The following is a 26,644-nucleotide window of genomic DNA, read 5'->3' on the forward strand; positions in this document are numbered from 1 at the left end:
GTGCCCCAAGCCCTGGGGACCTTACATCAGGGTTCGCAGCTGGAGCGCAGGATGCATCCCGCCAAGGGAGGGAGGGGGTGACAAGCACACCCCGGAGGCGGCGGCCTCGCACGAAGCTGGCGAGGTCTCAGGCTTTTGCATTTGAACCGCGGAGGCCCAGCGGCCGGGCAGAGCTTCCCCACCCCTATTGGCTGCAGCGACGGCGTGACGTCAGCGCGGAGGGGCGCGGGGGGCGGGGGGCGGGGCCCGCGAGGGGCGTGTCCGAGCCGCTGCCCAGACCGCGAGCCCCGGCAGCTCCGGAGCAACCAGCGCCGGCGCAGCCATGGGCAGCCTGCCTGGCCGCGGCGCGCAACCCAGCGAGGGGAGCGCACAGCCGAGCCGGTCCCGCACTCGGGGCTCTGGGGACCGAGGTAAGCCACGGGCGTCCACTGCGAGCCGTGCCGCCGCGTGAGGCCTGGGTGGGCTCGAACCCCTGGATGGGGCGGGGAGGCTCAAAAGAGGAGGAGGGGTTGTCTACGGTCGCGAAGAGGGGCGCGGAGACCACCCCCCCAGGTACACACACACACACACACACACACACACACACTCTGCTAGTCCTAGGCGTCTGGAGCTATGTTCCCTGTATCCATCCGAGGGAGGCAAGGCTGGGGCCGGGACGCTTATAGGGGGCGACTTGGGTGCCCAGGACCCAGAGCCACGCACCGGGTCCCGGACGACCTCGGCGTACGGAGGAGGGGGCGGCAGAACCTTGCGCAGCGTGGCCAGGAACCCGATGTCCTCTGCCCGGTGGACTGAACTCGCCAGGCTGGCTTTGGGGGTGCTGCTTGGGATGGGTGAGTGGGTTGGTTTTCAAGGTCCAACCTCCTTTGCCCAGGAATGGGGTGTGTCGGTGTGGGCAGGAGCACAGCCGTCGGCGACGCGCAGCCCGCGGTGGCAGTGGCGGTGGTGGCGGGGTCCCCGAGGGGGGCGTGTGCGCTCGGGGTTCTCCGGGAATAAGAACCGAATTCTTCGCCTCGTCGTGGCGGAGGCGTGTGCACCACGCTCTCCCGTACGCGCACACACACACGCACACACACACCTTGCAGTGCGCGTCACCCAGTGTCACCCAGGCCCGGGGAGAAAGGAGGGAAAGGAGCTGCCTGGAAGGCAATGGCCCAGCGAACAAATAGTGTCCCCGCCCGCGCCAGCCCATCCCTCCCCCGCCAGGCGCCCGCCCCGCCCGCCCGCCTGCCTCGGAAGACTCGGAGGCCAAGGCCGCGAGAGGCCCAGGCTGCGGGCGGCGGGGTGGGGCCGGGCGGAGCTGGCCGCCCGCCCCGGAGCCCGGGAGACGGCTTTGCGCTGGGGCCACGCGCAAGGGGGGGCAGCGCCCCGGGCACCGCACTCGCGGCTGGGCCAGGGGCCGGTAGCGGGTGGTTGAGACTGTAAACCGTCCCGCTTGGAACGTTTGCGGCCCCATCTCGGGTTCTGGCTCCACCCTCGCTCTGGAGCGCCCCCAGCCGGAGGTACCTAGTTGCCCCCGCAAGGAGCTGCCCTGCTTCCTGGGGATCCCGGCTGCTTGCGGGTGAGTGTCCCAGCCCCGGGAGATGGGCAGAGGGGCCGGGACAGGAGGGCTGTGGATGGTTAGGCTTCCTGGGAGAGGACTGAAGTGAGAGAGACAGAGAGAGAGTGAGTGTGAGTGTGAGTGTGTGTGTGTGTGTGTGTGTGTGTGTGCGCGCGCGCGCGCGCGCGCGCGCTCGTGTGAGATGGGGGAGGGGTGCTCCCTGCTAACTCAAACCAGGCTCCTTGTGTTCGCCCAATGAGATTTTGTGGAGTGGGCTGTGGAAGTTTTGTTTTTTTCTCCCTGGGAGAATGAAGGGGAAATAAACACGAGTGCTTTCCCTTTTCTCATTGTCTGGGAACTTCTGCTCCAGCACCCACACACCCCCCCCCATGCAATCTTGACCGAGCTCCCATGGCCCGGGCTGGCTTCACAATGCCACTCTTTACCCAGGTAGCTGAGCAGTTAGTTGAATGGGGGAGAGTCCTTGGGGGAGGGTGGCCCTTTGCTGTGAAGCCCCCTGACCTCACTAGGGAGAGGTTGGGGTGTTCGAAGCAAATGGTTTGGTTTTCTCCTCCTTACCTCCAGCAGCCATCTGGACCAGAGATCTGGGGAGCGTGAACAATGAGAGGCCCCTGGCAGGGGGCCTCTGCCATACAACTTCTTTGCCCTGTCTGGGTTTCTAATAACTGCTGCAACTCCCGCCCCTTTCTGAGGCTGGGCTGGAGGAGGGGACCACCAGCAAGATGGACTGATTTTGTAAGAGAACAAAGAACAGAGCCCAAAGCAAGGTGGGAGCTGAGTTGTGGGTTTCCTCTCCGAACTGGGGGTTTACTGAAGCAGAGCTCTGGCCTCCCTGTGATCAGCCCAGGGCCATCCGAGGCAATAATGGGGCATCCACCAGGATCCGGACAGGTGCCATTCCCATTGGGTATCTGGAGCCGTGTGGAGTGTGGGGATGTCACATGCGATGATCAGCTTTTCTGTCAGCTGCCTGTGTGACCATTGATTAGTGTGGGTCATCTCCTCCCAACTTGGACTTTGCACCTCTCTCCCTGAGGACAGCTGTTCTTTCCCACCGCAAGGAACCTTGGGAGATAAGGGGAGGGTCTTCCCTGGGTTCCCAATGATCCCTGCAGGAACTCCAAAGAGCCTGTTCCCACCTGGTGATGATTTTGGGGTTGTCTTGGGCCCCTCTGATGGCTCCCAGAGTTCACAGAGCCCCTGCTCATTGAGGACAAACCGTGGTGTCCACAGCTCAGGCCTCTGCTGTGAGCATTTCTTCCCTTTCCTGGGCTTTTTGCCTTTCACTCTTTATTTAGCCCTTCTTTCTTCCTCCAGTTTCTCTCTCGTGCATGTGTCCTCCCAGTTCTTGTCCCCAGCTGATGTGTGTGCACTGAACTATCTTCCATCTGGATGCCCCTTGAAACTGGAGTTCCAAGCTTCCCAGCCCGAGTCACAACCCTCTGAGCAAGAATCTCCTCGATACAACTGGGAGATTGGGCAGATGTTGACCTGAGAGGAAATCCTAGATCCTTCTTTCAAAGTCTGGAGCTTTTCCAGAAGGGCCGTAGGTTGCCTTGGGTTCATGGAGCCCAGCTCTCTTCCCCCCTTTGGAGTGGCTGATTGATTTCTGTGTCCTGGACAGGCTGTTCCCAGCTGTGGCAGGCAAGGTGTTTGATGTTAGCCTCTCCCTTTCTTCCTCTCCCCCCCCCTTCATCCCTGCCCCCACCCATTAGGAACAGGTTAGCAGAGGAAGGGTCTGCAGCCAGCGTCCAGAATGTCCCTGTAGCAGCGGCTCCAGCTGCGACATCCCACACTCAGACTCACAGGCGCTGGACCCTGTAGGGAAGGGAGGAGTCTGTCCCTCGGTGGGGCTGGGTTGATGCCAGCGATAAGGCTGGGGGTGGAAAGAAGGAGAAGGGTTGAGCAATCTCACCCTGGGATCCAAGAGCTGACCTGCATACTAGAGGCTTTTCCTCAACCTTACCTAAGGAAAAAGAGGCCAATCCCAATGATCCTGAGTGTCAATTCCAGCCAGTATTTCTGAGGTGCTTCCAGAAGGCCTGGACCATGACAGCCCTTTCTAAGCAGAGCCTGGACAGTGGTTGGGGGGGGGGGTGTGGCTGCCTGTATCCTTGTGCGTTGCCCGTAGTGACATTCCCACTCCCAGAGCCCCTGAAGCCCTGGCTTTAAGTGTACCTGCTGGAACCTCGGGCTGGCTTCCAGCCGAGGAACATTGGAGCCCATCCCCTCCAGGCATTGCCAGCTTGCCACCCTGACTCCCTGCCAGGGTGCCAGTGCTGGCATCCAGGACCATCCTTTGCCTGGAACTGGTGGTTCCTACTCCACCTTCCCTGAGCAAAATTTTCCTTTTGAGAGCTCAGGTGAGAGCGGCCTGAGTGTATCTACATACACGGCGGCGCTTCCTGTCCTGGTCTTAAGGGCCCAGGACATCTGGGCAAGAAAGATCCCTGAGCAGTCTTGGTGCTCAGCTGCAGCAGTTTTGACCACCGGCCTCTGTCTGGCCCGTGGAGTGACATACCCAGCTGGGGCAGCTGCAGCTTCATGCCGTCCCTGGGTTCTACACTCACCTGTGTCTGTGCAGTAACTGAACTTGGTCCCCAGCTTTGGATCTTCCTGGATGTGACACCGGAGCCAGGTTTGATGTCCTGACATCTCCCTGTCCTCCTCCTCCACCCTGGGCTTCCCCACTCCCTGTAACCCTCTTCCTTCCTTGGATTGTTGCCCTGGCCCGAAGCATCCCCGTACCTACCCACAGGGACGAGAACTCCACTAAGTGGTGGAGGGGACTGAGCTTAGAAGGCTCAGAGAGGCCAGTGGTACAGTGTGAGAAGGACTTTCAGGAGGATCTGGAGGTGTGAAAAGACTTTCCAGCAGTCTCATCACGTTGGTCACGTTGAAGTTTTGGTGCACCCGGGGGCTCCCAAATTTCCTGCAATTTCTCTTTCTTAGTGAAATGAGTCTCTTCTCTCACCTCTGCCTCACCAACCTTATCTAACTGAAATCAGAAGGAACTTAAATCCTGCCTGAGAGGCTTCTCTGCCAGGGTGCCAGTGCTGGCATCCAGGACCATCCTTTGCCTGGAACTGGTGCATCATTAAAGGTCCAAAGGTGAAGAAGATGAGGGGACATAAAAGGCTCCGTGCAGCGCTGCCTGACCTCCAGGAAGGGGAAGAAGGTCTGCTGTGGGTTCAGAAGTTGGAGGCTCCAGGACTAGGAAAGGAATCAACTCACGCTACACCCCGGAGCAGGTGGAATTAGGTGTGTGCAGGTGTGCCCACTCATTCATGACCCACAGTGTCTCTGGTTACGGCTGGAAGTCTGCTCCTTTCCGGCGTCCCAGATCTGGGACACTTGCTGAGGGAGCGTGTCATGGTGTCTTCTCAGCACGCACGTAGTGACACAGTGCCGTGCTGTTTCATGTTAACTTAGTGGCTCCTCACCATACTGCCGGAGGCTTTGAGACCTAATGAGGAAACTGAGGCAAAAGTAACATGGCCAATGTGACAAGCCAGCGAACGCTGACTCTTAAGCCCCAAGCTCCAGCAGGGCCAGGGTGGAAAATCTAGCAGCTTGCTTTGGAAGGAGCCAGATTCACTGCACGGGCCTTCCTCTGCAGACCCTGGGAATGTACTTGTAGCCTCCACTCCTGGGCACTGGGCAGGCTCCTAGGAGAAGTGAACTGAAACCTAACCAGGCCTGGGGATCTGATTTCATGATTTCAAGAGAGGCCGCTTCCTTCTGAGGTGGGGCATGGGTCAGCAGCGGGGCTACCTGCACACCAGGGTGACTATTTTTCATGCAATCACTTCAGCCCCCTGCCAGACACTTTGCCTCTCCCCTTGCTGATGATGCCTTGCATTGGGCTCCCAACTTTTCCTGTGGCTGGTGGCAGACTCCGGGAAACACACGTATCCAGGAAGGGGCCGTAAACAAGCGAAGTTGCCGGATGTCCTTGAGTCACTGGCTCTGCGTCTTCTTGACTCCTTGGTCAGTTGTCGTTTCCGGTCACTCCAAGGCCTTGGCTCCTTTCTCTTCCTTTCTGGGCCATTCAGAGTCCCAGGTGATGGCTGAGGGAAGCCTTCTCCTGCTAGCTTCCTTCCCTTGGTTCAAGGCAGATGGTTCTGGAATGAGGACAGAGGTAGGACAAAGATGAAGGAGCTGATTCCCAGCCTAGGACTTCCAAACCACAAGGCTCCCAGCAGGATGTACCTCCACTGGGAGGAGACTGCGGTCTGTTTCCTGGGATTAATTTACTTTCTCTGGAATAGTAGGGAATGTGGAGCCCAGATTTTGAGGGGGGGGTTAACCAGAAACTGTTTTCAGAACTGTGAGCTTCCTGTGGATCTCCGAGTACCAGTCCCCTTAATCAGATCCTCAAGGCCTGGGTTCTGAGGCTCACCACACCCACAGAGTGGAAGATGCCCAGAGATCAGACGTAGACCTGTCTGAATGAAGTCTTCTCTCAGCTCTGTCCTTCGCAGCTGTGTTATTTGGGTGAATCCTTCGGCTCTCTAAGCCTCAGTAAATTCTTATCTCCAAGATGGTCCAGTGACAATGACCCATGGGGTCACTGGGAGGGTGACATGAGACTAAAGCCTTTCCCAGGTTGCTGCTTTATATACCAAAACAAAACAAAAAAACAAGCCAGGCATGGCAGCACATGCCTTTAATCCCAGCACGCTAGAAGCAGAGGTGGGAGGATCGCCGTGAGTTCGAGGCCTTCCTGAGACTCCACAGTAAATTCCAGGTCAGCCTGGGCTAGAGTGAGACTCTACCCAAAAATAGAAAGAAGGAAGGAAAGAAAGCTGTTTCATGCGAATAAAGCGTCTCGCACATTCGCACAAGTTTGGTGCTGAGTAAGGCTCTGCGAATATCGGTTCTGTCCCATACTCCTCTCTGACCCGTGGCCTGGGGAGGGTGATCACTTGGTGCAAGATCTGGTGGTATCCCTGAGGCACATAGTGTCAGTGTTTGTCAGGACCCAGAGCTCTACTGATTCTAAGTCACTAGACTTCCCAGCAACTAAAGGACGGATTACCCCAGGCACAATGTATATCTCCGTTATCACCATTTTTTTTTTTTAACATTTGCTTTTTAAAAAATTTTTTGTTTATTTATTTATTTGAGAGGGACAGACAGAGAGAGAAAGAGGTAGAGAGAGAGAGAGAGAGAGAGAGAGAATGGAAGCATTAGGGCCTCCAACCACTGCAAACAAACTCCAGATGCATGTGCCCCCTTGTGCATCTGGCTAACATGGGTCCTGGGGATTTGAGCCTCAAACCGGGCTCCTTAGGCTTCACAAGCAAGTGCTTAACCGCTAAGCCATCTCTCCAGCCCAACCATTTTCTTATACACTGGAAGAGTTACAAACTCAAGCCAGGGTGATGCTACTCACTGGTCATCCCAGCACTTGGGAGGTGAAGGCAAGAGGAAAGCAAGCTTAAGAACTGCCTAGGCAGGCTGGAGAAGGCACTTGCCTGCAAAGCCTAAGGATCCAGGTTCAATTCCCCAGTACCCATGAAAGCCAGATGCACAAGGTGATGTATGTGTGTGCCTGGAGTTTGTTTGCAGTGGCTGGAGGCCCTGATGTGCCCATTCTCTCTCTCTATCTGCCTTTCTCTCTCTCCAATGGATAAGCAAATAAATAAAATATGGGAAAAACCAGCCTGGGCTGTATGAAAGAAAAAGTACAGATTGTTGGGGATGGGGGGGTGTCTGTGGACCCCGTAGAGAACGTGACAGCTGTCAGCAGTAGTGCCACCACCCCGGCTTACAGTAACCAACCTCATTTTAAAAACAAAAGAAAGGTGAGTTTTTAAACTAAACCCACAACCAACATATTGTCATTTCCACGTGGTTATTAAAAATTGTTGATGGAGTATTTTACATTATTTATTTATTTGAAAGAGAGAGACAGAGAGAGAATGGATATACCAGGGCATCCAGCCACTGTAAATGAACTCCGGACACATGCACTACCTCATACATCTGGCTTATGTGGGGTCCTGAGGAATCAAACCTGCCTGAGTCCTTTGGCTTTGCAGGCAAGCGCCTTAACTTAACTCTCCAGTCCTTTTACAATTTTTTTTTTTCTTTTGGTTTTTCGAGGAAGGGTCTCAGTCTAGTCCAGGTTGGCCTGGAATTCTCTGTGTAGTCTCAGTCTGGCCTCTAACTCACAGCTACCATCCTACCTGTCTGCCTCCTAGTGCTGGGATTAAAGCATGTGCCACCATGCCTGGCTTACATTTCTTTTGTACTAAGGCTTTAAAGTTCAGTGTGTATTTCACAGATAGCACATTCCAGCCTGGATGCTAAAACTTCATAAGTATTTGATCAGTATTTGGATTTCATAAAATTTACAGTTGCAAACAGATTCTTACATCCAGGTTCCTGTGAACATGCTGAAGTTTGAACCTAAGGGAATCAAGCTTCAGTTTTAAATTTTAAAATAAAAGAAATTCAATATTAAAAATTCAGTTCCGGCTGGAGAGATGGCTTAGCAGTTACGGCGCTTGGCTGCAAAGCCAAAGGACCCCGGTTTGATTCTCCAGGACCCACGTAAGCCAGATACATGAGGTAGTGCATGCCCCTGGAGTTTGTTTGCATTCTCTCTCCCCCCCCCCAAATAAATAAGTAAAATATATTTTTAAAAATTCAGGTTCCAGAGTCACACTAACCACAGTTTAGTACTCAGTAGCTCCACGTGGCTAGTGGCTGCCATATTGGGTAACTAGGTTTAGGGTGTCACCGTGAATGCCAGGCACAGAGGTGTTGCGTGTGTCGTGGCATTTAGTGCTGTAGTGATAGTTGTAGCAAGTGTAACAAGATCCGAATGGAGAGTGGGAGAGATGGAATTTGTCGCAGATGAGGGGCTTGTCTGTTTGCAAAGCCCCCAAAGATTCCATTGTAAAGTTGATGCCTGCATAGGGTGGTACAGGTTTCATAGGAGAACTTTAAACATGTGAGGCAGACAGTGTCATCGGGCTGGAGTGGTAGGTCATCGGTTAAACACACTCCTGTGCAAGCACGGGGCCCCTGAGAGTGCCAGAGTTCAGATCTCCAGATCCCTCTTAAACAGCTGGTTGTGGCCACACATGCCTGTGACCCCAGTCCTGCAGGAGAACAGAGACCTGGCAATTGTTGGAGCCCCACAAACTCCTGAGTCGTTACAGACTCCAGCTCAAAAGCTAAGACCAGGGTAGAAGGAGTAGGCCACCGTGAGTCCCCCACAGGCAAGCACACAGGAGCCCCGTTACGTAGGCCAAAAAAAAAAAGGTGGTTTTCTGTTTTGTTTTTGCTATGTTAGGGATTAAACCCAGGGCCACTCATGATAGGCAGGCATTTTGCCACGGAGCTGCACCTTGGCTAAGCAGAAAATGGGACCGGTCGGAAAGTACATAGGTGTGTACAACCACAGGAGACCATAAGCAAACCCAGAATAAGCCTGACAAGAATCGTGGGAAGGCGCTAGGAAGAAAGCACAGGACTTAGTGGAGAATGGCTGCAAGGCTTAGGTGAATAGACGTGACTTAACGATGCAATCAGGTCAGTTCTTCCCGGTTGTTCCTTTTTCTTTCAGCTCTAATACAGTCTTGGAAGGATTTCTTTTGGAATTTAAAATGCTTCTCCTTCCCCTGCTCCCCTGTCTCCCTCTTCCTTCCCCTCCTCTCTCTTTTCTCAAGACAGGGACTTGTGATGTTGCCCACGCTGACTTTGAACTTGCGTTCCTTCTGTCATAGTCTCAAACTGCAGGTTGCTGGGATGACAGGCATGCAACACCCCATGCCTTTCTGAACTTAAAGTATTTGCAAAGTCCAACTGGAAGACAAAATTCATCAGGAAAACCAAGATAATCTTGGGGCAGAAAAGTTAGACTAGGGAGATTACCTTGCTGGATACTCAAAATATACGTGGTGACATTCTAGAAAAATAGAACAGCACACAGAAGTGTGTATGTGGAAAGAGGCCCTTGGCTGGACCGAGTCGTGAAGAATTCCATACTTTCATAGAGACGAAGTAGCGAGTGGTGCTTTGTGAACATTTTGAAACAAAAGTTGGGCAGGGGAGATGGCTCAGCTGTTAAAGACACTAGCTTGCAAAAAGCCTGGTGGCCAGGATTCAGTTCCCCAGTACCCACATACAACCAAACACACAAAGTGGCACATGTGTCTGGAGTTTGTTTGCAGTGGCAAGAGGGTGTGTGTGTGTGTGTGTGTGTGTGTGTGTGTTGAGACAGGGTTCCAGTTTGTAGCCCAGGGTGGGCCAGTAACTTACTGTGTCGTGCAGACTGCCAAAGACTTGTGATAATCCTCCTGCCTCAGTCTCCAAAGAACTGGGATTTCAGATGTGAGCTACCACACCCAGCTACTTTATTATTTCATTTGTATTTATAAATATTATTTATTGTTGTGATGATTGTGTGCATGTTACTGGGAATCAGACTCAGGGTCTCGCGCGTGCTAGGCAAGCGCTCCAACACCAAGCTACAACTCCTCCTAACATTTAAAAATTTTTTTTATTTTTATTTATTTATTTGAGAGCAACAGAGAGAGAAAGAGGCAGAGAGAGAGAGAAAGAAAGAGAGAGAATGGATGCACCAGGGCTTCCAGCTACTGCAAATGAACTCCTGACACGTGCGCCCCCTTGTGCATCTGGCTAAGGTGGGTCCTGGGGAATCAAACCTCGAACCAGGGTCCTTAGGCTTCACATGCAAGTGCTTGACCACTAGACCATCTCTCCAGCCCATTTTTAAAAAAATTTTTGAGACAAAGTTTGACTTAATTTGCCTAGATTAGCCTTGAATTTACTATGTAAAACATGCTAGATTTGATCTTGCGATCCTCTTGCCTCAGCTTCCTGAGTAGCTGGGCTTATAGGCTGCACCTCCAGGCTTAGCCTTAGTGTTCTATTTTAGCTTTTATGTTCCATTTTAAGTACTTGACATTAGAGAGTCACAGACATCTCTATTTGGTGTATTACCTTCTAGTGCTTTTTTTAAAAAAATATATTTTATGTATTTATTTATTTGAGAGGGAGAGACTAAGAGAATGGGCACACCATGTCCACCGCCCCCTTGTGCATCTGGCTTATGTGGGTCCTGGAGAATCGAACCAAGATCCTTTGGCCTTGCAGGCAAACACCTTAACCATAAGCCATCTCTCCAGCCCTAGTGTTTTATTTTTGTATGACTGGTTTCAGTTGCATAGCTGATACTTTTAGGAGAGGTATTTTTTCATGAACTTCGATGGGAAAAGTCTTTGATTCACAGTATCAGTGCTGGAGGGCAAGAAATCAGCTTGGAGCCCCCCCCCCCCGAAATTAAGCATTTGCTGGAAAATGGTGAGTCGGCATAATATAAAAACACTCATTTAATAAATCTGCAAAAATTCTTGAACAATATGATAGCTGAAGACTCAAGTAGGCTTAATGTTTGAAGAAGTCAGACATGAGCATTGGAACATGTGGGCCCCACCACCGACAGAAGAATGGGCCAAAGGTTGCAGCAGAGAGCAAGCGGTTTCCGAGAGAAGGGCACAAGTGCAGATCACATTCACCCTCATTAATAATCAGAGAATACAACTTGCAAGTTTGGAGGGAGGGTTTTGTTTTCTTTTCAGTTCAGTGAAAGATAGCTGAGTGTGGTGGCACAAGCCTGTAATTCCAGCACTCGGGGATAGGAGGATTGCCAAAATTCAATGCCAGCCTAATCTACAGGGTAAATTCCAGGCCAGCCAGGGCCATATAGTGAGACCCTGTTTCAAGAAAGAGACAGGGCTGGGGAGAAGGCTCAGCAGTTAAGGTGCTTGCCTACAAAACCTATTGACCCGAGTTCAATTCCCCAGTACCCACATGAAGCCAGATGCACAAAGTGGCACATGTATCTGGAGTCGGTTTATAGTAGCTAGAGGCCCTGGCATGTCCATTCTCTTTGTCCTTGTCTATATGTATTTATCTCTCTCTCTGCTTGCAAATAAATAGTTAAAAATATTTTTTTAAGAAAGAAAGAGAAGCCGGGCATGGTGGCGCATGCCTTTAATCCCAGCACTTAGGAGGCAGAGGTAGGAGGATTGCTGTGAGTTCAAGGCCACTCTGAGACTCCATAGTGAATTCCAGGTCAGCCTGGGCTAGAGTGACACCCTACCTCGAAAAAAAAAAAGAGAGAGAGAGAGAGAGAGAGAGAGAAAGACAAGAGGGAGGAATGAAAGGAGGGAAGGAAAGAAGCAGGGCAGGAAGAGAAACAGGAACACAGGTAGGCAGAAGGCAGATAGGCAGCGTCATCCCCTGTGGCTGGGACTATAATGTGACAGAGCATTGTTAAGAACAGGATTATAATAAGAAACAGAAGTAATTTTACCAATGAATCTTGCAGAAATAAAGACAGGAGCATTTTTCGGTGAAAGGGTAGTTAGAGTCTCAACCCAAGAATGAAACATTTATCAGATACTGACTGGCTGGATGTAAAAATTAGAAGGTGCGGACTGCCCTTGAGTGACGTCGTGTAATTTGCCAGCATGTGAACACTTTCACCCCAGCGTGAACAAAGGTAGGCTTTATTCCTCTGGCTACAAAGCTGCATGTATAATAAGGGGAAAATGTCTAAATCTGCTCCATCTTATTGAAGTATTATGTGGCTACATTTTTAAAAGTAAAAAGACTACCTCAAAAAAAAGGGAAAAAGCCCAGTGTGGTTGCGCACGCCTTCAATCCCATCACTTGGGAGGCAGAAGTAGGAGGATCGCCTGAGACTACAGAGTGAATTCCAAGTCAGCCTGGGCTAGAGTGAGACCTTGTGGAAATGAACATTTATTTAACCTACCATATCCAGTCTTACTTTAACATGCGACCAATGTAAAATATTAGACATTCTCATTGTCATATCGAGCCCTTAAGGTCCAGTGGAAGTACTAGACACTTGCACCTCACAGTTGGGGCTAGCCACATTTCAGGGGCTCAGTAGCCGCATGGAGGTGGCGGCTACCACATTGGACAGTGAGGTTTAAATACTTAATGACCCATAGAGTGGAGGCAGGTGTTGGGGAGATGTCCTGGCCTGACATGCTTTCTTCATTGCCCATTCACCCCGTGCTCCCATACCCTGGTGGACTCTGGGCAATGACTGGCACAACTCCTTGTAGCTGTGGAAAGCATAGAATGACATCTGGGACCTCAGTCACTCTCCCTTCCAGGGAGGAGCCATCACAGCCTAGGATGTTCAGCTGTAGGAAGTGGGATGTGCCCCGGCGAGGCCGCATAGTACCCGCCTGGCTTGACCCACCACTGGGGAGGAGGGAAATCAGGGCTCCTCCGGTGTGCGCCTAGGAACCCAAGATATGCCCCGGAGCTGGGACAACTTGAGGATTTTGTAAAGCAGGCCTTCCGCTGACCCCATGTACCCACAGGAGACCTGGCTTGGGTTCTGGCTAATCCTTCCAGCTCTGCCTTTCCCCTAGGGCCGCGGGATATTGGGAGGGTTCCAGTGTAGCCGGCCCTAGGGGCAGACCTTCAATGGGGAAGTCAGTAAATTGAATTCTGACTCCAAGGGTCTTCAGTAAACAGCCCCCATGCCCACCCTACTCAGCCCTTCCAAGCCCATGTGCTTACTCCAAGGGCTGCCTGAGACACCCACATCAGGTAGGATGCTATGAGGAGTGGGGAAGTTTAACTTGTGGGAACCTCAAGCTGTCCTTCCTGTATGTAAAAGGGAGGAAGACCATAGCATCCGCCCTGCAGGGTGACTTTGAGGCCCAGGAGCATGCACGCCTGTCGTCCCCAGCATGATGCCCAGCACACAGTAGGCACCTAGTAAAAAAGGAACAGATGAGAGCGAATAGCACTTTTTCTGCACGTGGCCAGTTGCTGGAGTACCAAGTGTTCCTTGCCCCTCCCTTGCCGTTAGCCCTTTCTTATTCTTCCTGCTGCCAAGCCTTCACCTGCTGAGCCTATCTCTGACAAGGTCCCACTGTCTTGTGGAAGGCTGGCTTCTTGCTTGGAGCTCAGTGTGGCTGGACCTGGGCCAGTCTCCGGTCAGTGGGCCTGGCTGCCGGTCACCTCCTGCTTGTGGAGGAGGCTTGAGCACCAGGAAGCAGCTGTGAGTGAGTGAGTTCCCTGAGGGGGTGGGGTGTCTCCTTCTCTCTGTTCCCTGCTACCAAGGACTAGATTATAGATCTAGCTCACTCTAACATTAGCTCTATTACAGATCATATGGATGTATAATTATAGATCTTTATCTTATAGATTGCCCACTCTCTCCTCTCAAACAATTTAGAATAAAATAAGAACTTGCCAGGCATGGTGGGGCACGCCTTTAATCCCAGCACTCAGGAGGCAGACAGGTAAGTGGATTGCCGTGAGTTTGAGGCCACCCTGAGACTACATAGTAAATTCCAGGTCATCCTGGGCTAGAGTGAGACCCTACCTCAAAAAAAAGGTGGGGGGGGACCTAATAGACATTTCTAGCATGTGGGGAGGCTGTGTCCTGAAAGTGTGTAGGAAAAAGAGGACAGACAGTAAGTGAGAGAGTTTCAGGAGGGAGGGGGAGTACGTAAGAATGTGAATGAAGAATGAATGAATGGATGTGGGTAGCTGCTCTTACCTCCACTGATGGTTTGTATTTGCAGCTGCTGAACACTGAGAACTAGAGTTGTAAAATTAAAGTCTTTCCCTGAAGCCTTTGATGCTTTGGAGGTTTTTTTTATTATTATTAAAATGGTCTTACCACATTAAAGGAAACTTCTTTTTTAAAGTTTTCCTCTTGAATCCAGCATAGTATTTTTTGCTTGGGGTGTATGCATATGTGTGTGTGTGTGTGATCATGCCTCAAATGCATGCATGTGGAGGGAGGCCAGAGGGAGACATCAGGTGTTCTCCTGTTGCTCTTCAGCCTTACTTTCCTGACACCTCACCTCTCACAGAACCTGGAGCTCCCGTTTTTCGGTTAGCTGGGCTGACCAGAGACTGCCCGTGATCCTCCAGTCTCTGCCCCTCACTGCTGGGGTTGCTGGTGTGTGCAGCCATGCCCGGCTTTTTACGTGGACGCCAGGAATTGGACTGAGATCCTCACACTTGCTTCCACAGCAAATGCTCGCAGCCGCCGAGCCACCTCCCCACCTCGCCAGCATGGTGTCTTGATTGCTCTGGGTGCCCTTCCAGTCTTTGTTCGCACACGTTTGTGTGGCGTTGAAACGCCTCTGTGCAAGCCAGTACGTGTCCTGCCCTCCCCCATGTGCCACTGGGGAGCAGTGTCCCGTGTGGCTGTGTGGTCTCCAGATTCTCCGTCTGTCATGACTGTGATAGGCCAGTGACCTCATGCTTGGTTCCCCTTTTTCTCAGCCAGCCCCTCCCGCCTTGTGCTGTTTGATGTGAGTGAATCTTTGAGTAACATCTGCTGTGGGGGCTTTTTCCTCCAGACACAGTTCCACGGGGTGGGTATCCGCATGTGGGAGTGGCTGAACCACTCTGTAGCCCAGGCCGGTCTTGAACTTGCCATCCCCCTGTCTCAGCCTCCCAGCCAGCTGGAGTTGTGGCAAGCTCGTGGTGGCTGAGTCATGCTTGTTCACCCGAGCCCCTCATCCCGAGGTCATTAGGGCCGTGAGCAGCTCTTGGGTCAGGCTATTGTGACTTTTCCCCTTCCTGGTGACAGGGCATTCCCACTTTGGGCGAGGTGGTGGCGGATGCAGGAAGGTCCGGCCTGGCACCTGGCAGTGAGCCAGAGAAGACTTGGATTGGCAGACGAGAGCTGGGGTCTAGTACTACACGGGCGCCATGACCTTTGGCAAGTCCCCTCTCCTTGCCCCTGCAGCCTCACCAAGGCTGCTGGGTTGTATAATCTCAGTGGCACTGTGGGAGCCGCATTTTAGTGTCCCCTACAACTGAGGCATGTGATAAAATCTGGTGTGTGGGAAGGGCATACCAGAACTGTTACAGTATTTGGTATTTGGTATTCCCCTGGGATAGCAAAATCCACAGATACTCATGTCCCTTACATAAAATAGCATAATATTTGCTTGTAACTTACGCATGTCCTGGTATTCTTTGAGTCATCTCTAGATTACCCAGAGGGTGGCATGCAGTCTAAATAGTTGTGTGTATTGTTTAAAGAATAATGACAGGGTGTGGGAGTTTGAATGCGCTCAGTAGTTTCTTTTCTGAGTATTTTAAATATGAGATTGGTTGAGTCTGGAAGTGGGAATCCACAAATATAGAGGGCTTGCCATGTATTAATTAAAAAAAAAAAAAAAAGAACTAAGGTACTGAAGAGGTGGCTTAGCAGTTCAAGGCACTTTTTTGCAAAGCCTGCCAGCCCAGGTTCAATTTCCCAGTACCCATGTAAAGCCAGATGCCAAGTGTGTCTGGAGTTTGCAGTGGCTAGAGGCCCTGCCGTGCATGCGGGCACACATTCTCTCTCGTAAATAAAAATATTTAAAAACAATTCCCGATGTAAGACTGCGCCATGCATGTACACGTAAGGGACGTGTCGGGTGTTTTTCACATGGTACCCTCACACGTTTGATAGCTGCAGCACTGTTTTAGCGGATGGAGCCTGGCGTTGGAGTGAAACCCTTCATCTGACCTTCTTGTCTCTTGAAGTCTGGTCCCCTCCCTGACACCCAGGTATTTTAGGGAGCTCCTGGTCATAGAGGCCCAAGTGGTGACAGGAGTCAGGACGATGGCATTTCATTTCCATCCTGGGCTTTTGTTTCTTGGAATTGTAGCTCTTCAGGCTAAATGGAGTGTTTCAGTCAGTACATCTTAAGCTCTTGTGCTCACGGCAGACTTTCAAATACCAGGGCTTTCTAAAAGATCCCCAGCAACACTGACATCAGCTGCAGGTTGCCCTGCAGCAGAGTGAACGTCCTCCTGGAATTCGTCATAATGCACGCCAGAGCACCCCTAGTTCTGCCAGCCCCCAGCTTCCCTGTGCTGGCCACAACCTCAATCAAACAGTCTCCCGCTCCCTAGGCTCCTTCTTATCTTAGCTGGGTAAACCAGTGTGTATTCCAGAAGACACTCTGTCTTCCTCTCGTGACAAAAGCCAGAGCCACCAGCCTCTTAGGGAGCAGTGTGGCCTGTGCAGAGCTGGTCATCTCCCTCTGACAGGCTTTGAGTAGCACGGGCTGCGTGCCCTTTGGGCAAAGGTAAGTTCTGCCTCGGGGCAGGTACAGTGTCAGCCCAGTGAGGAAGACCATGACTCACCAGGAATGACTCAACCTTGGAAAAGGGTACCTGGAGCCCCCTGGAAGATAGTCTTCCCTTCATTCACCATCAGGGCCCTTACCAGCTCCTAGGGTCCCCACCCCAGACACACCCAGGATCTGTTCCCCTGGGTTCTCATCAACCACACCTTACTCCCTGCCCCAAATGCCTGCAAAAGCCACCTGGCTGAGAGGCTCACCTCCCCGTGGCTCCAGTGTCAGACGCCATCGGGAGCTTCCAAACACACAGACTGGATCCTTTGTGTGTTTCTGTATGGCCGTCGGTTTGTGTCCAGCATGACACCTGAACTCTTCCCCTGGTCTGATGGGGAAAGCCCTGTGAGACCTGGCCCCTGGCCACACACGACCACCACCTGCATGTTCCCACCTTGAGGTCTCAGCACATGCTGTCCCCTAGGCCTGCGCATTCTTGACATGGCTGTCCCCTTGGTCACCCAGCCCTTAGAGCTCATCTCATAGTGCCCCTTTGTCAGAGACTCCTCCCCCAGGACCCCCACTTCCCCACTTGCGCCCATCACCCTGCCCCTTGTCACGCGGGTGACTACCAAGAGACCGGCTTATGTTCAGGTTTGTACCTCAGCCACCTCCACTCACCTACACGTGTGCCTTGGGAACATGGCGTGCTGTTTTCACTGTCCTGCCTCCAGTGTCTGGAAGAGTACAGTTGTCGCTCACTTTCCACAGGGGACTGGTTCCAGGAACCCCCTCCCCCAAATACCAAAAACCCAGATGCTTCAGTCCTGCATATAAAATGTATTGTTTACATCGAAGCCGTTCAGAACCTCCCCGAGTCATCTCTAGATTCACTTGTATACCTAACACAATGGAAGTGGGTAGTGGCTACAGTGTAAAGTTTGGGGGAGAATAAAGAACACTGTGCATGTTCAGTACAGCTGCACCCCCCCAAAAAAATAAAGTTTCAACAAAGCACGGGGTGAAGAACCAAGCAGGCCTCTCAGAACGAGTCTTCGTCTGTGCAGCTCCGTTACGCAGGACTGCTGTCCCCAGTGGGGGCTCAGAACCCAGGGAAGGACGGGCACAGGCGTGGCTGCCCTTGGCAGTGGCAGCGGGCATTGAAGCATGTGTGCTTTGTGCACTGGGTTGAGCTGCCGGTCAGGACAGAGTGGGAGGCCTGCCTGGCTGCCCCAGGAAAGATCAGATCTGACTTCTGCCTTGGGCTGGGATGCCAAGGACAGGTCACTGCCTGGGCACTTGGAATGGGATGTGCTAGTCCAGCCTGACCTGTCTCTGGTCACTCTAGAGGGTAACCATTCACCCTGTCAGAGAGGGTGGTCCTCTGTGGTTTCAGGGGCTGAACTTGGGGGTGGGGTGCTGGTGGGAAGCCCGCCCGAAAGGACTTGTTGCTCTGGCCTTAGGGGAAGGTACTGGGGTCAAAGGGGGTTATGCATAGGGGAAACGGGCCCTCTGGGGCTCAGGAAGCTGGGTGGGGCAGCTCTGTGCTACCGGCCCGTTTCCCGTTCCTACCCAAAAAGGTTGGATGTGGCTTCTGGGGTGGCATGTGGTATCCCACTTGGGGTGTAGGCAGTGGGGGTGGCCACCTGGCCTCCTGAGGCAGCCTATTTTAGCCACTTCCTCAGAGCTGAGTCACGGTGTTAGCAACAGTCCTCAAAGCCTTAGCTCCCGTGGTCCCTTCCTCTTCTTCAAGGGCATTTAAGGCCTCCCAAAGGACTTCCAGAGCCAGCTGGCCCAGCCTTCACCTGAATACAAAGTCCCTGTCCCCTGCTTGTTCCTAAAGCCCCTGTCTATCTTACTGCCAAGCCCTTCTGTGGTAGTAGCTCCGGGTGGCTCACTGTCACGTGGGCTACGAAGCCATGCACTTAAAAGTGTCCACTGAGTCAGTTCTCTGTGGCCTTTGCAGACTCAGCCTGTGTGGTCTGAGCTCAAGCTCTGGGGTCTCAGTGGCGAAGCCTCACCCCACCTAGACTGTTGGGGCAGTGGAATAGGTTGGGAATTCCAGCTAGGCCCTCTCCTGCTGGACATTGAAAATGGTTTGTCACAGCTACAAAGCCTTGTACCCACACCGCAGTGACTGAGATCGCAGCAACTAGTCAGCATTGAGTCGAGCTGTCACTGTCCTTTACGGGAAGGGGGTTGGTATCCTGAGGGGCTGGGGCTGCCTAACGCGGGCACACAAGGCTGTCCAGTGAGCATGAACGCTCGCCACTATCCACTGAGTGTCCCTGTCCTCCCTCCCTCCCCAGCTCCACCGGAAAGACCATGACGGGAGAGGGGCGGCTAATGGACACTTGGTCCCTCTGTTGGCCATGGGGTTCTCCAGCATCTCTGGGGAGTCCTGGGTGGCTGGGCCTGTGGTTTCCCTGTATTTTTCTTTAATGAGCACATCAGGTGGAAAACCACAGTGCGGCGGAGCTTCCGGGTCCCGGGGATCCCGGCCCCCTCCGTGAAGCCCTTTGGTAAGTGACAAGGGCGCTCTCAGCCAGCCACTGTTGCGGTGATGCCCCGCCCACCGCTGCCTCTCGCCTGTGTCTCGTGTTCTGTTTGCACGTGGTTGTGCAAGCAGGGTCCTCAGCCTGCACTTTGGCCTCCCAGGGAACCCGAAGGCTGTCTCCAGACCCTTTGGGTGGTCGTGACGGGGGCATGGATGCTGTGAATATCCTAGCACTTGCAGGATGACCCTGCCCCCACTGAAACATCACCTGGTCCCAGATGTCCCCAGGCCAGAACCTGCTCAGGGTGACACAGTTTTCTTTTTCTTTTTCTTTTTTTTTTTTTTTTGGTTTTTCAAAGTAGGGTCTCACTCTGGTTCAGGCTGACCTGGAATTCACTATGGAGTCTCAGGGTGGCCTCGAACTCTCGGCGATCCTCCTACCTCTGCCTCCCGAGTGCTGGGACTAAAGGCATGCGCCACCACGCCCGGCTCGACACAGTTTTCTTGAGACGGCAACAGGCTCTCTGCTTCCTGAACCTCCTGGGCAATCCGTGAGGAAGGCGCTGCCCTGACAGCAAGGCCCTCGCTGAGCCCGGCCGGCTCCGCTTGCTGAGGTGTGAACTCTGCCGAGCCTGAGTCATTTTGCCTCAGTGACCCCGCTTTCTCATCCGGGAAAGGAAAGAGCTGCCTAGGTGTCCCTTCCAGCGATTTGAGAGGCTAGCACTCTGTGAGCTTCCTAACCTGCCTCACTGCCCACCTGGTGGGCAGAGTCCAGAGGGCTTTGCCAGAGTCATGTGACCAACATTGACACTTCTTTTCTTTTCTCTCTGTCATCTGCCTGCAGCTGAAGAATTTCCCCCAAAGTTTGCCTTGAGAGCTCATGGTTGCACCAGAGGGTCACCTAAGGTGATCAGGGGTCAGCACACTATGGCCCACAGGCCAAATCCACCTTGCTATCTATTTTTGTGAGGACAGATTTTCTTTTCTTTTTTTTTTTTTAATTTTATTTTTATTTATTTGAGAGCGACAGACACAGAGAGAAAGACAGATAGAGGGAGAGAGAGAGAATGGGCGCGCCAGGGCTTCCAGCCTCTGCAAACGAACTCCAGACGCGTGCGCCCCCTTGTGCATCTGGCTAACGTGGGACCTGGGGAACCAAGCCTCAAACCGGGGTCCTTAGGCTTCACAGGCAAGTGCTTAACCGCTAAGCCATCTCTCCAGCCCCTCTTTTTTTTTTTAACCTTTACTGGTTGATTTTAAAGGATACAACCTGGAAATGCCAAGCAGAAGGAAGTGCAGGGGGCAAGGGCGTGGGGCACTGGCAATTCCCTGCTAGCACCTGTGTGTATCACCAACCCCAGTGTCTGTACATAAATAAGGTTTTTTTAAATAAATGATTTTTAAAAATTTTTATTTATTTATTTAAGAGATACAGTGAAAGAGACAGATAGAAAGAATGGGGGAGCTGGAGAGATGGCTTAGCAGTTAGGGTGCTTGCCTGCAAAGCCGAAGGACCCAGGTTCAATTCTTCAGGTCCCACATAAGCCAGATGCACATGGTGGCGCATGTGTCTGGAGTTTGTTTGCAGTGGCTAGAGGCCCTGGTGTGCCCATTCTCTCTCTAATAAATAACTAAATAAAAATAGAAAGAAAGAATAGCCACAGCAAGGCCTCCAGCCACTGTAAGTGAATTCCAGGGGCATGTGCTACCTTGTGCATCTGGCTTACATGGGTCCTAGGGAATCAAACCTGGGTCCTTTGGCTGTGTATGCAAGAGCCTTAAGTGCTAAGCCATCCCTCCAGCCCCTGTAAACAAAGTTTTATTGGGAAATAGCCTTGACCATTTGTTTGCAATTTGTCTGTGGCTGCTTTGTGCTAAGAAGAGAGTTGAGTAGCAGTTACAGGTAGTTATCAGCCGTAGAGATGAAATACTTGCTCTCTGACCCTTGGCAGAAAGTATCTGCTGGCTCTGGTCAGGCTGTGCCTGTGGGAGTGAGGATGGGATGGGGACAGAAAGAGATTCAGGGTAAGGGCGGGGAAGCTGACGTGCCTTGGCTATGGGAGGGGAGTGAGTTAAGCCATGTTCGAAGGCCGCTCCAGGGCTCCTAGGAGGGTCCCTGCTGGCCTCACTGGGTAGCAGGTCTACCCCAGCATTCTGGCTCCCGCTGAGATCTTGCTGCTTGCCGGTGGTCTAGCAGTGTTACTGCTTGGGTGTGCCAAGGGCCACGAGCTGGTGCTGGGAAGATACTCTTCAGGGTGGGCAGTGAGTGTTTGGCATAGAATGAGAGAATGTGGTGAGGAAGAATGAGGGCACAGAGAGGTCAGGCCAGGAGCCCAGAAGGCTGTGTTTGGGGCTGAATGGAGCTCAGATAAAGGCAGAAAAAGAGATACTTTAAGGGGTCAGGAAAGGGACAAGGGAGGGGCTATGGTTTCAGTGAATATTTGAAGACCAGCTGTGCGGCACATACCACCAGACAGGACTCAAGACACAGACCCGCTGGGCGTGGAGGCGCACACTTCTAATCCCAGCACTCGGGAGGCAGAGGTGAAAGGATCGCGTGAGTTCAGGGCCACCCTGGGACTCCATAGTGAATTCCAGGTCAGCCTGAGCTAGAGTGAGACCCTACTTCGAATCCTCCCCCCCAAAAAAGACACAGACCAATTGGAACCTTCTGGAAGCACCTAGCCCAGGTGGGAAGGTTAGAGTCCAGCCTGTGGGGAAGAATGATATACTAGGTCTCTTCTGGGAAAGGGAACCTCCAAAGGTGCTGTGGCAGGCAGGGCACCCAGAGCTGGGGCTGTGACTGGGGAAGATTTTATGGGAGCAGAACCTTGTTCCCCCAAGGCCAGAGGATGTTGGGTGATGGGTGATGGGTTGTTGCGGCCCAGTGGCTCATGTCAGTGCAGAGTTCAGGGTTGGGGTCGGAGTGCTCAGGAAGGGGATTGGTGAGCAGTACCATGGAGGGAGGGTAACAGGAGTGGTCACTGGATTGGGTTTGCATGGAACGAAGTATCATTGGGCAGGTTTGGATATAGCCATGAAGTATAGAAAGAAGGCTGGAGAGATGGCTCAGCGGTTAAAGGCACTTGCTTGAAAAGCCTCCCAGCCTGGGGTTCAGTTCCCTAGCACCCACGTAAAGCCAGGCGCACAGTGTGGTGCATGTGCTTCTGGAGTTAATTTGAAGCAGCAAGAGACCCTGGAATACCATACTTAATCTCTCTATGTCTCTCTCTTTCTCTCAAAGAATTGTTTTTATTAAAACAAGAAGTAAAGGAAAAATAAGACCAGGAGAAGAGTGGGGCAGGGAGAACTGTAGACCATACCGCCTGGCCACCCAGAGCTACCTCTCTCGCCGTGGAAGCAGCCCAGGCCAGGCCTTGCTGTCTGCGCTCCGCACGGGGATGGGTAGGCAGTGGGCCTGTGACCACCGAGCCCGGGACAGGTTCCTCTGAGACCTTGCTAGCTGCAGGACTGGGCAGAACAGGCCATCCAGAAGACCAACCGCCCCCCACCTTAGTCACTCTCCCCACCCTGCCCGGCTAGCTGAACGGGGTGTTTGGAGCAAGTCCCTTGGGGAGAGTGAGCCTGGCTCGGCCTCAACATTAAACTTCACCTTCACACTTGCCAAAAACCACACAGGTCGTCACCCAGGGCTCTCCTGGCTGCTCCACGCGCTGTCCTCTGAATTTCTCGTTCGTCTCTCGCACATCTCGGGGAAATCATCCAAAAGTCTAGTTCCCTGCCTCCCTCCATGGAGCCTTGATGATTAAGGAAACTGGAAGGGAGTTTCCCACTCTTATCCCCTGAGAGGCAGGAAGGAGGTTGAGCCTCCGCACAGAGCTCGGGGGCCCCCACAGTGATGTCACAGGCAGGGATCCTCATTCATGGGATACTCTCTGAGGGTTGGAAGGCTGGCGAGCTGGTTCTGTGGGTCCCAGAAGCCTCACTCCAATTCTGATTCAGAACGAGAAGACATATGTGGAGGTAGCTGGTAGTCTCCTCCTCAGGCCTGGCCTGTCTGTTCCTTTCTCTGTGACTCAGGCTGAGGTGTCCCTGACTCCTCAGGAATTGAGGTTTGACAGCAAGAAGAATTGGGGGCATTTCTGCAGACTGTGATGATTGTTTTAGTGCCTTATGTCCTCAGGTGCGAAGTGGCTGGTGACATTTGCTCTCACAGCCTCCCAGTTTGGGGACAGGCTTGAGGGAGGTAAGGTCCTTCAGGAGAAAGATTCTTTCCTTCTCGTGGTTCAGGGTAAGTGTGTCTCTAGGTTCTGGTACTGAACTTGAGCCAGACTTGCAAATCACTCCTCCTCCTCAGTGAGACCCTGAAGATGAAGCAATGGCAGAGTTGGGAAATTGACTGCCAGTGGATTCCACATACTTTCGATTGATAGGAGAGCTAGCGTTAAGTGGTGGGTGAGAGCTGGTACTGTGTGCCCTCCTGGGTTAACTCTGTCCCTCCCGCTCTCCGCTTGCAGTCCTCTGACCTCCCTGTTGCCGTTCTTTCCGCCCGCTGGACTCGTCTTCAGATCTGACCCCGCTCCTGCCCGACACCTGCGGAGGGTCCACCTCCGCCCCTGGCCAGCACCATGCCCATCCTCAAGCAACTGGTGTCCAGCTCCATGCACTCCAAGCGCCGCTCCCGAGTGGACCTCACAGCTGAGATGATCAGCGCCCCTCTGGGTGACTTCCGCCACACCATGCACGTAGGCCGGGCCGGGGACGCTTTTGGTGACACCTCCTTCCTCACCAGCAAGGCGGGTGAACCTGATGGCGAGTCCCTGGACGAACAGGCCTCCTCCTCATCTTCCAAACGCAGTCTCCTGTCCCGCAAGTTCCGGGGAAGCAAACGGTCACAGTCAGTGACCAGGGGGGACCGGGAGCAGAGAGACATGCTGGGCTCCCTGAGGGACTCGGCGCTGTTCGTCAAGAATGCCATGTCCCTGCCCCAGCTCAACGAGAAGGAGGCCACAGAGAAGGGTTCCGGCAAGTTGCCCAAGAGCCTGTCCTCCAGCCCTGTGAAGAAAGTGGTTGCTGGGGACAGCAGCCAAGAGGAGGTGGGGGCAGGGGAGATGGGCCCTCCTCGGAATGGGGCCACGGGCCCCCACTCCCCTGACCCTCTGCTTGACGAGCAAGCCTTCGGGGATCTGACCGATCTGCCCATTGTGCCCAAGGCCAACTATGGGCTGAAACATGCTGAATCCATCATGTCCTTCCACATTGACCTGGGGCCCTCCATGCTGGGAGACGTCCTCAGCATCATGGACAAGGACGAGTGGGACCCTGAGGAGGAGGAAGGTGGCGGCTACCGGGATGAAGATGGCCCCAGCAGCGTGCTCCAGGCTCCCCCTTTGCCAGAGGTGGCCCCTTCCCTGGGGAGACCGGAAGGCAAGGCCAGCCCAGACCTGGCCTCACCGCCTCCCCACGCTCTAGAGGATGAGGGGTGGGCGGCGGCAGCCCCCAGCCCCAGCTCGGCCCGCAGCCTGGGCAGCCACACCACGCGGGACAGTAGCTCCCTTTCCAGCTGCACCTCGGGTGTCCTGGAAGAGCGCAGCCCAGCCTTCCGAGGCCCCGAAAGGGCCAGGGCTGCCGCCCTGAGACCCTCGGACAAAGAGTTCTCCTTCATGGATGAGGAGGAAGAGGAGGACGAGATCCGAGTGTGAGGTCCATCGACAGTAGCCTCCCCAAGTCAGGGTGCATCTTTCCCTATCCCTGCCCCACTGCGACCTTTGACCTTACTGTGCAGGGGCAACCAAGAGCTTCCCATTGGAGTAGATCCTGGACCTCGTAGATGGGGTGCTTTGCAGGGGACAGGGTACCGGCTAGTGGCTTGACTCCCTGACGCACCCTGCTTTCCTGCAGCTGCCCGGGATGGGGTTGTGTCCCAGCAGGAATCTCGGTGGGGGTGGGGGGAGTTTGTCTCCAACCTGGCCTCAGATGGGTGCCAGATGTTAATTTGAGTTCTTGCCATGTGCAGCCGCCCCTCCAAAGCCTGGACACTTGGCTGCCTTTTCTTTCCTGGCATCTGGTGCCCACAGGGAGGTATGTGTGGGCAGGACGTAGAGGGGTCCACATATTCCTGTCCCCCCACCCCTCCACCCCTGCCTGGCTCCTCACTAGAAGCCTGGTGCTCCTTGGGGGTTGGCTAGGACAGGGGACAGCCACAACTTGTACACTAAACGCAGCCTCTCCCAGGGGCCAGGTCAGGATGGGGGTACAGAAAGAAAAGCCCCAGGTTTCTTGGATAATCAAGAAGGGGTCCTTCCTCACCGACACTAGGAGCAGGGCTGGGCACCATCCTGTGGGGTGTTTGTTCTTTATTTCTACGTTTGAACTTGGATAGCGTAATGTCAGGAATAGATCCTGCACTAGAAGAATCAAATCCTTTCAGCAAAACTTGATGCTGAGGAATGGCACGGTGACTGTTATATACTCAAGTCGGGGTGGGGGGTATCTCTTGGAAGCCCACCCAAGGGGATAAATACCCCCAGTGTATGTCTCCCATCCCCACCTCTATAGCTCTTAACAGCTGAGCGAGGCCTGTGTAGAAAATTTCTGGAATATGATTTTAAAAAAATTATACATCATTCCTGGGGTTGGGAGAGCTGTGTATTAACTGGGTGGTTTCCTACCCCACCTTAAGGGAGACATGTCTGTTTGCTTCCTTTCACAGTCTCTCCCCACTGCAGAGGCCAGGACCCTGGGGTCAACAGCTGCCAGGTTTAACAGGAAAAAAAAAAAGAGAGAGAGAGAGAGAGAGAGAAAAGATAAGAAAAAGCAAACAGGAAATGAGAAGAGTGAATTAAATTTGAATTTTAGGCAAACAAAAGTTGTTGGGGTTTTTGTTTTGTTTTGTTTTGCCTTGATGAGACAGTCTCACTGTGGCCCAGGCCGGGCCTCCAACAACTCGGGGTGTCAGCGTGACCCTCTTAGCAGTCTCCTGCCTCACTTGCCCTAGTGGTAGGATTCCGGGCAGGCACCACCACGCCTGGCTGTTTGTTTTTCTGAACTTCAACTTTTGTTTGGCTCCTGTAACTCTACCCAGGGTATGAGGAGAAGCTGGGCCTGAGCCCAGCGGTGGCAACCTGCTGCTTTTCTGTCCTGGGAACGGGCGGGCACCCCTCCCTGTGGGCGGAACCCGTAGGAGGCTGCGGAGGAGCCGGAGGGACAGCGCTGGGCCAGGCGGCAGAGGGCGGAGGCCGGAGCAGCAGTCCTGCCTCCCGTCCTGCCAGGGCCACTCGGAGACACCAGCCTGGTCCCCGACTGGTGCTCCTCGGTAGGTAGGTAGCTTAGGGCCCTCGTGGGGCAGAGCCTGGAGGGAGCTTCGGGGCTGTGCCCACTTTCCATCATCAGCAGCCCACTCCCAAGCCCATACTGGTCAGTTCTGAACTCTAAACTTTGTATTTTTTCCATGATCATGATAAAGCAGTAAGAAAACATTAAAAAGCCCTTCTAGCA

At 53.2% G+C, this 26,644-nt stretch overlaps 1 protein-coding gene across 4 annotated transcripts; it reads left to right on the top strand.

Annotated features, from left to right (window-relative positions):
- The first annotated feature begins 284 nt into the window (after positions 1-284).
- Cdc42ep4 (CDC42 effector protein 4) lies at positions 285-26,644 on the top strand. Of its 4 annotated transcripts, none has more exons than XM_045158806.1 (2): positions 285-410; positions 23,665-26,644. In XM_045158806.1, exon 2 carries the CDS (start codon positions 23,776-23,778, stop codon positions 24,847-24,849), a length of 1,074 nt encoding a protein of 357 aa, XP_045014741.1. In that variant the 5' UTR covers positions 285-410; positions 23,665-23,775; the 3' UTR covers positions 24,850-26,644. The 4 variants fall into 4 exon arrangements, with proteins under 4 accessions (XP_045014741.1, XP_045014742.1, XP_045014740.1 ...); XM_045158807.1 differs by lacking the exon at positions 285-410 and adding an exon at positions 718-833; XM_045158805.1 differs by lacking the exon at positions 285-410 and adding an exon at positions 1,389-1,561.

The sequence above is a fragment of the Jaculus jaculus genome, chromosome 9 (assembly GCF_020740685.1).
Source record: "Jaculus jaculus isolate mJacJac1 chromosome 9, mJacJac1.mat.Y.cur, whole genome shotgun sequence".
NCBI lineage: Eukaryota > Metazoa > Chordata > Mammalia > Rodentia > Dipodidae > Jaculus > Jaculus jaculus.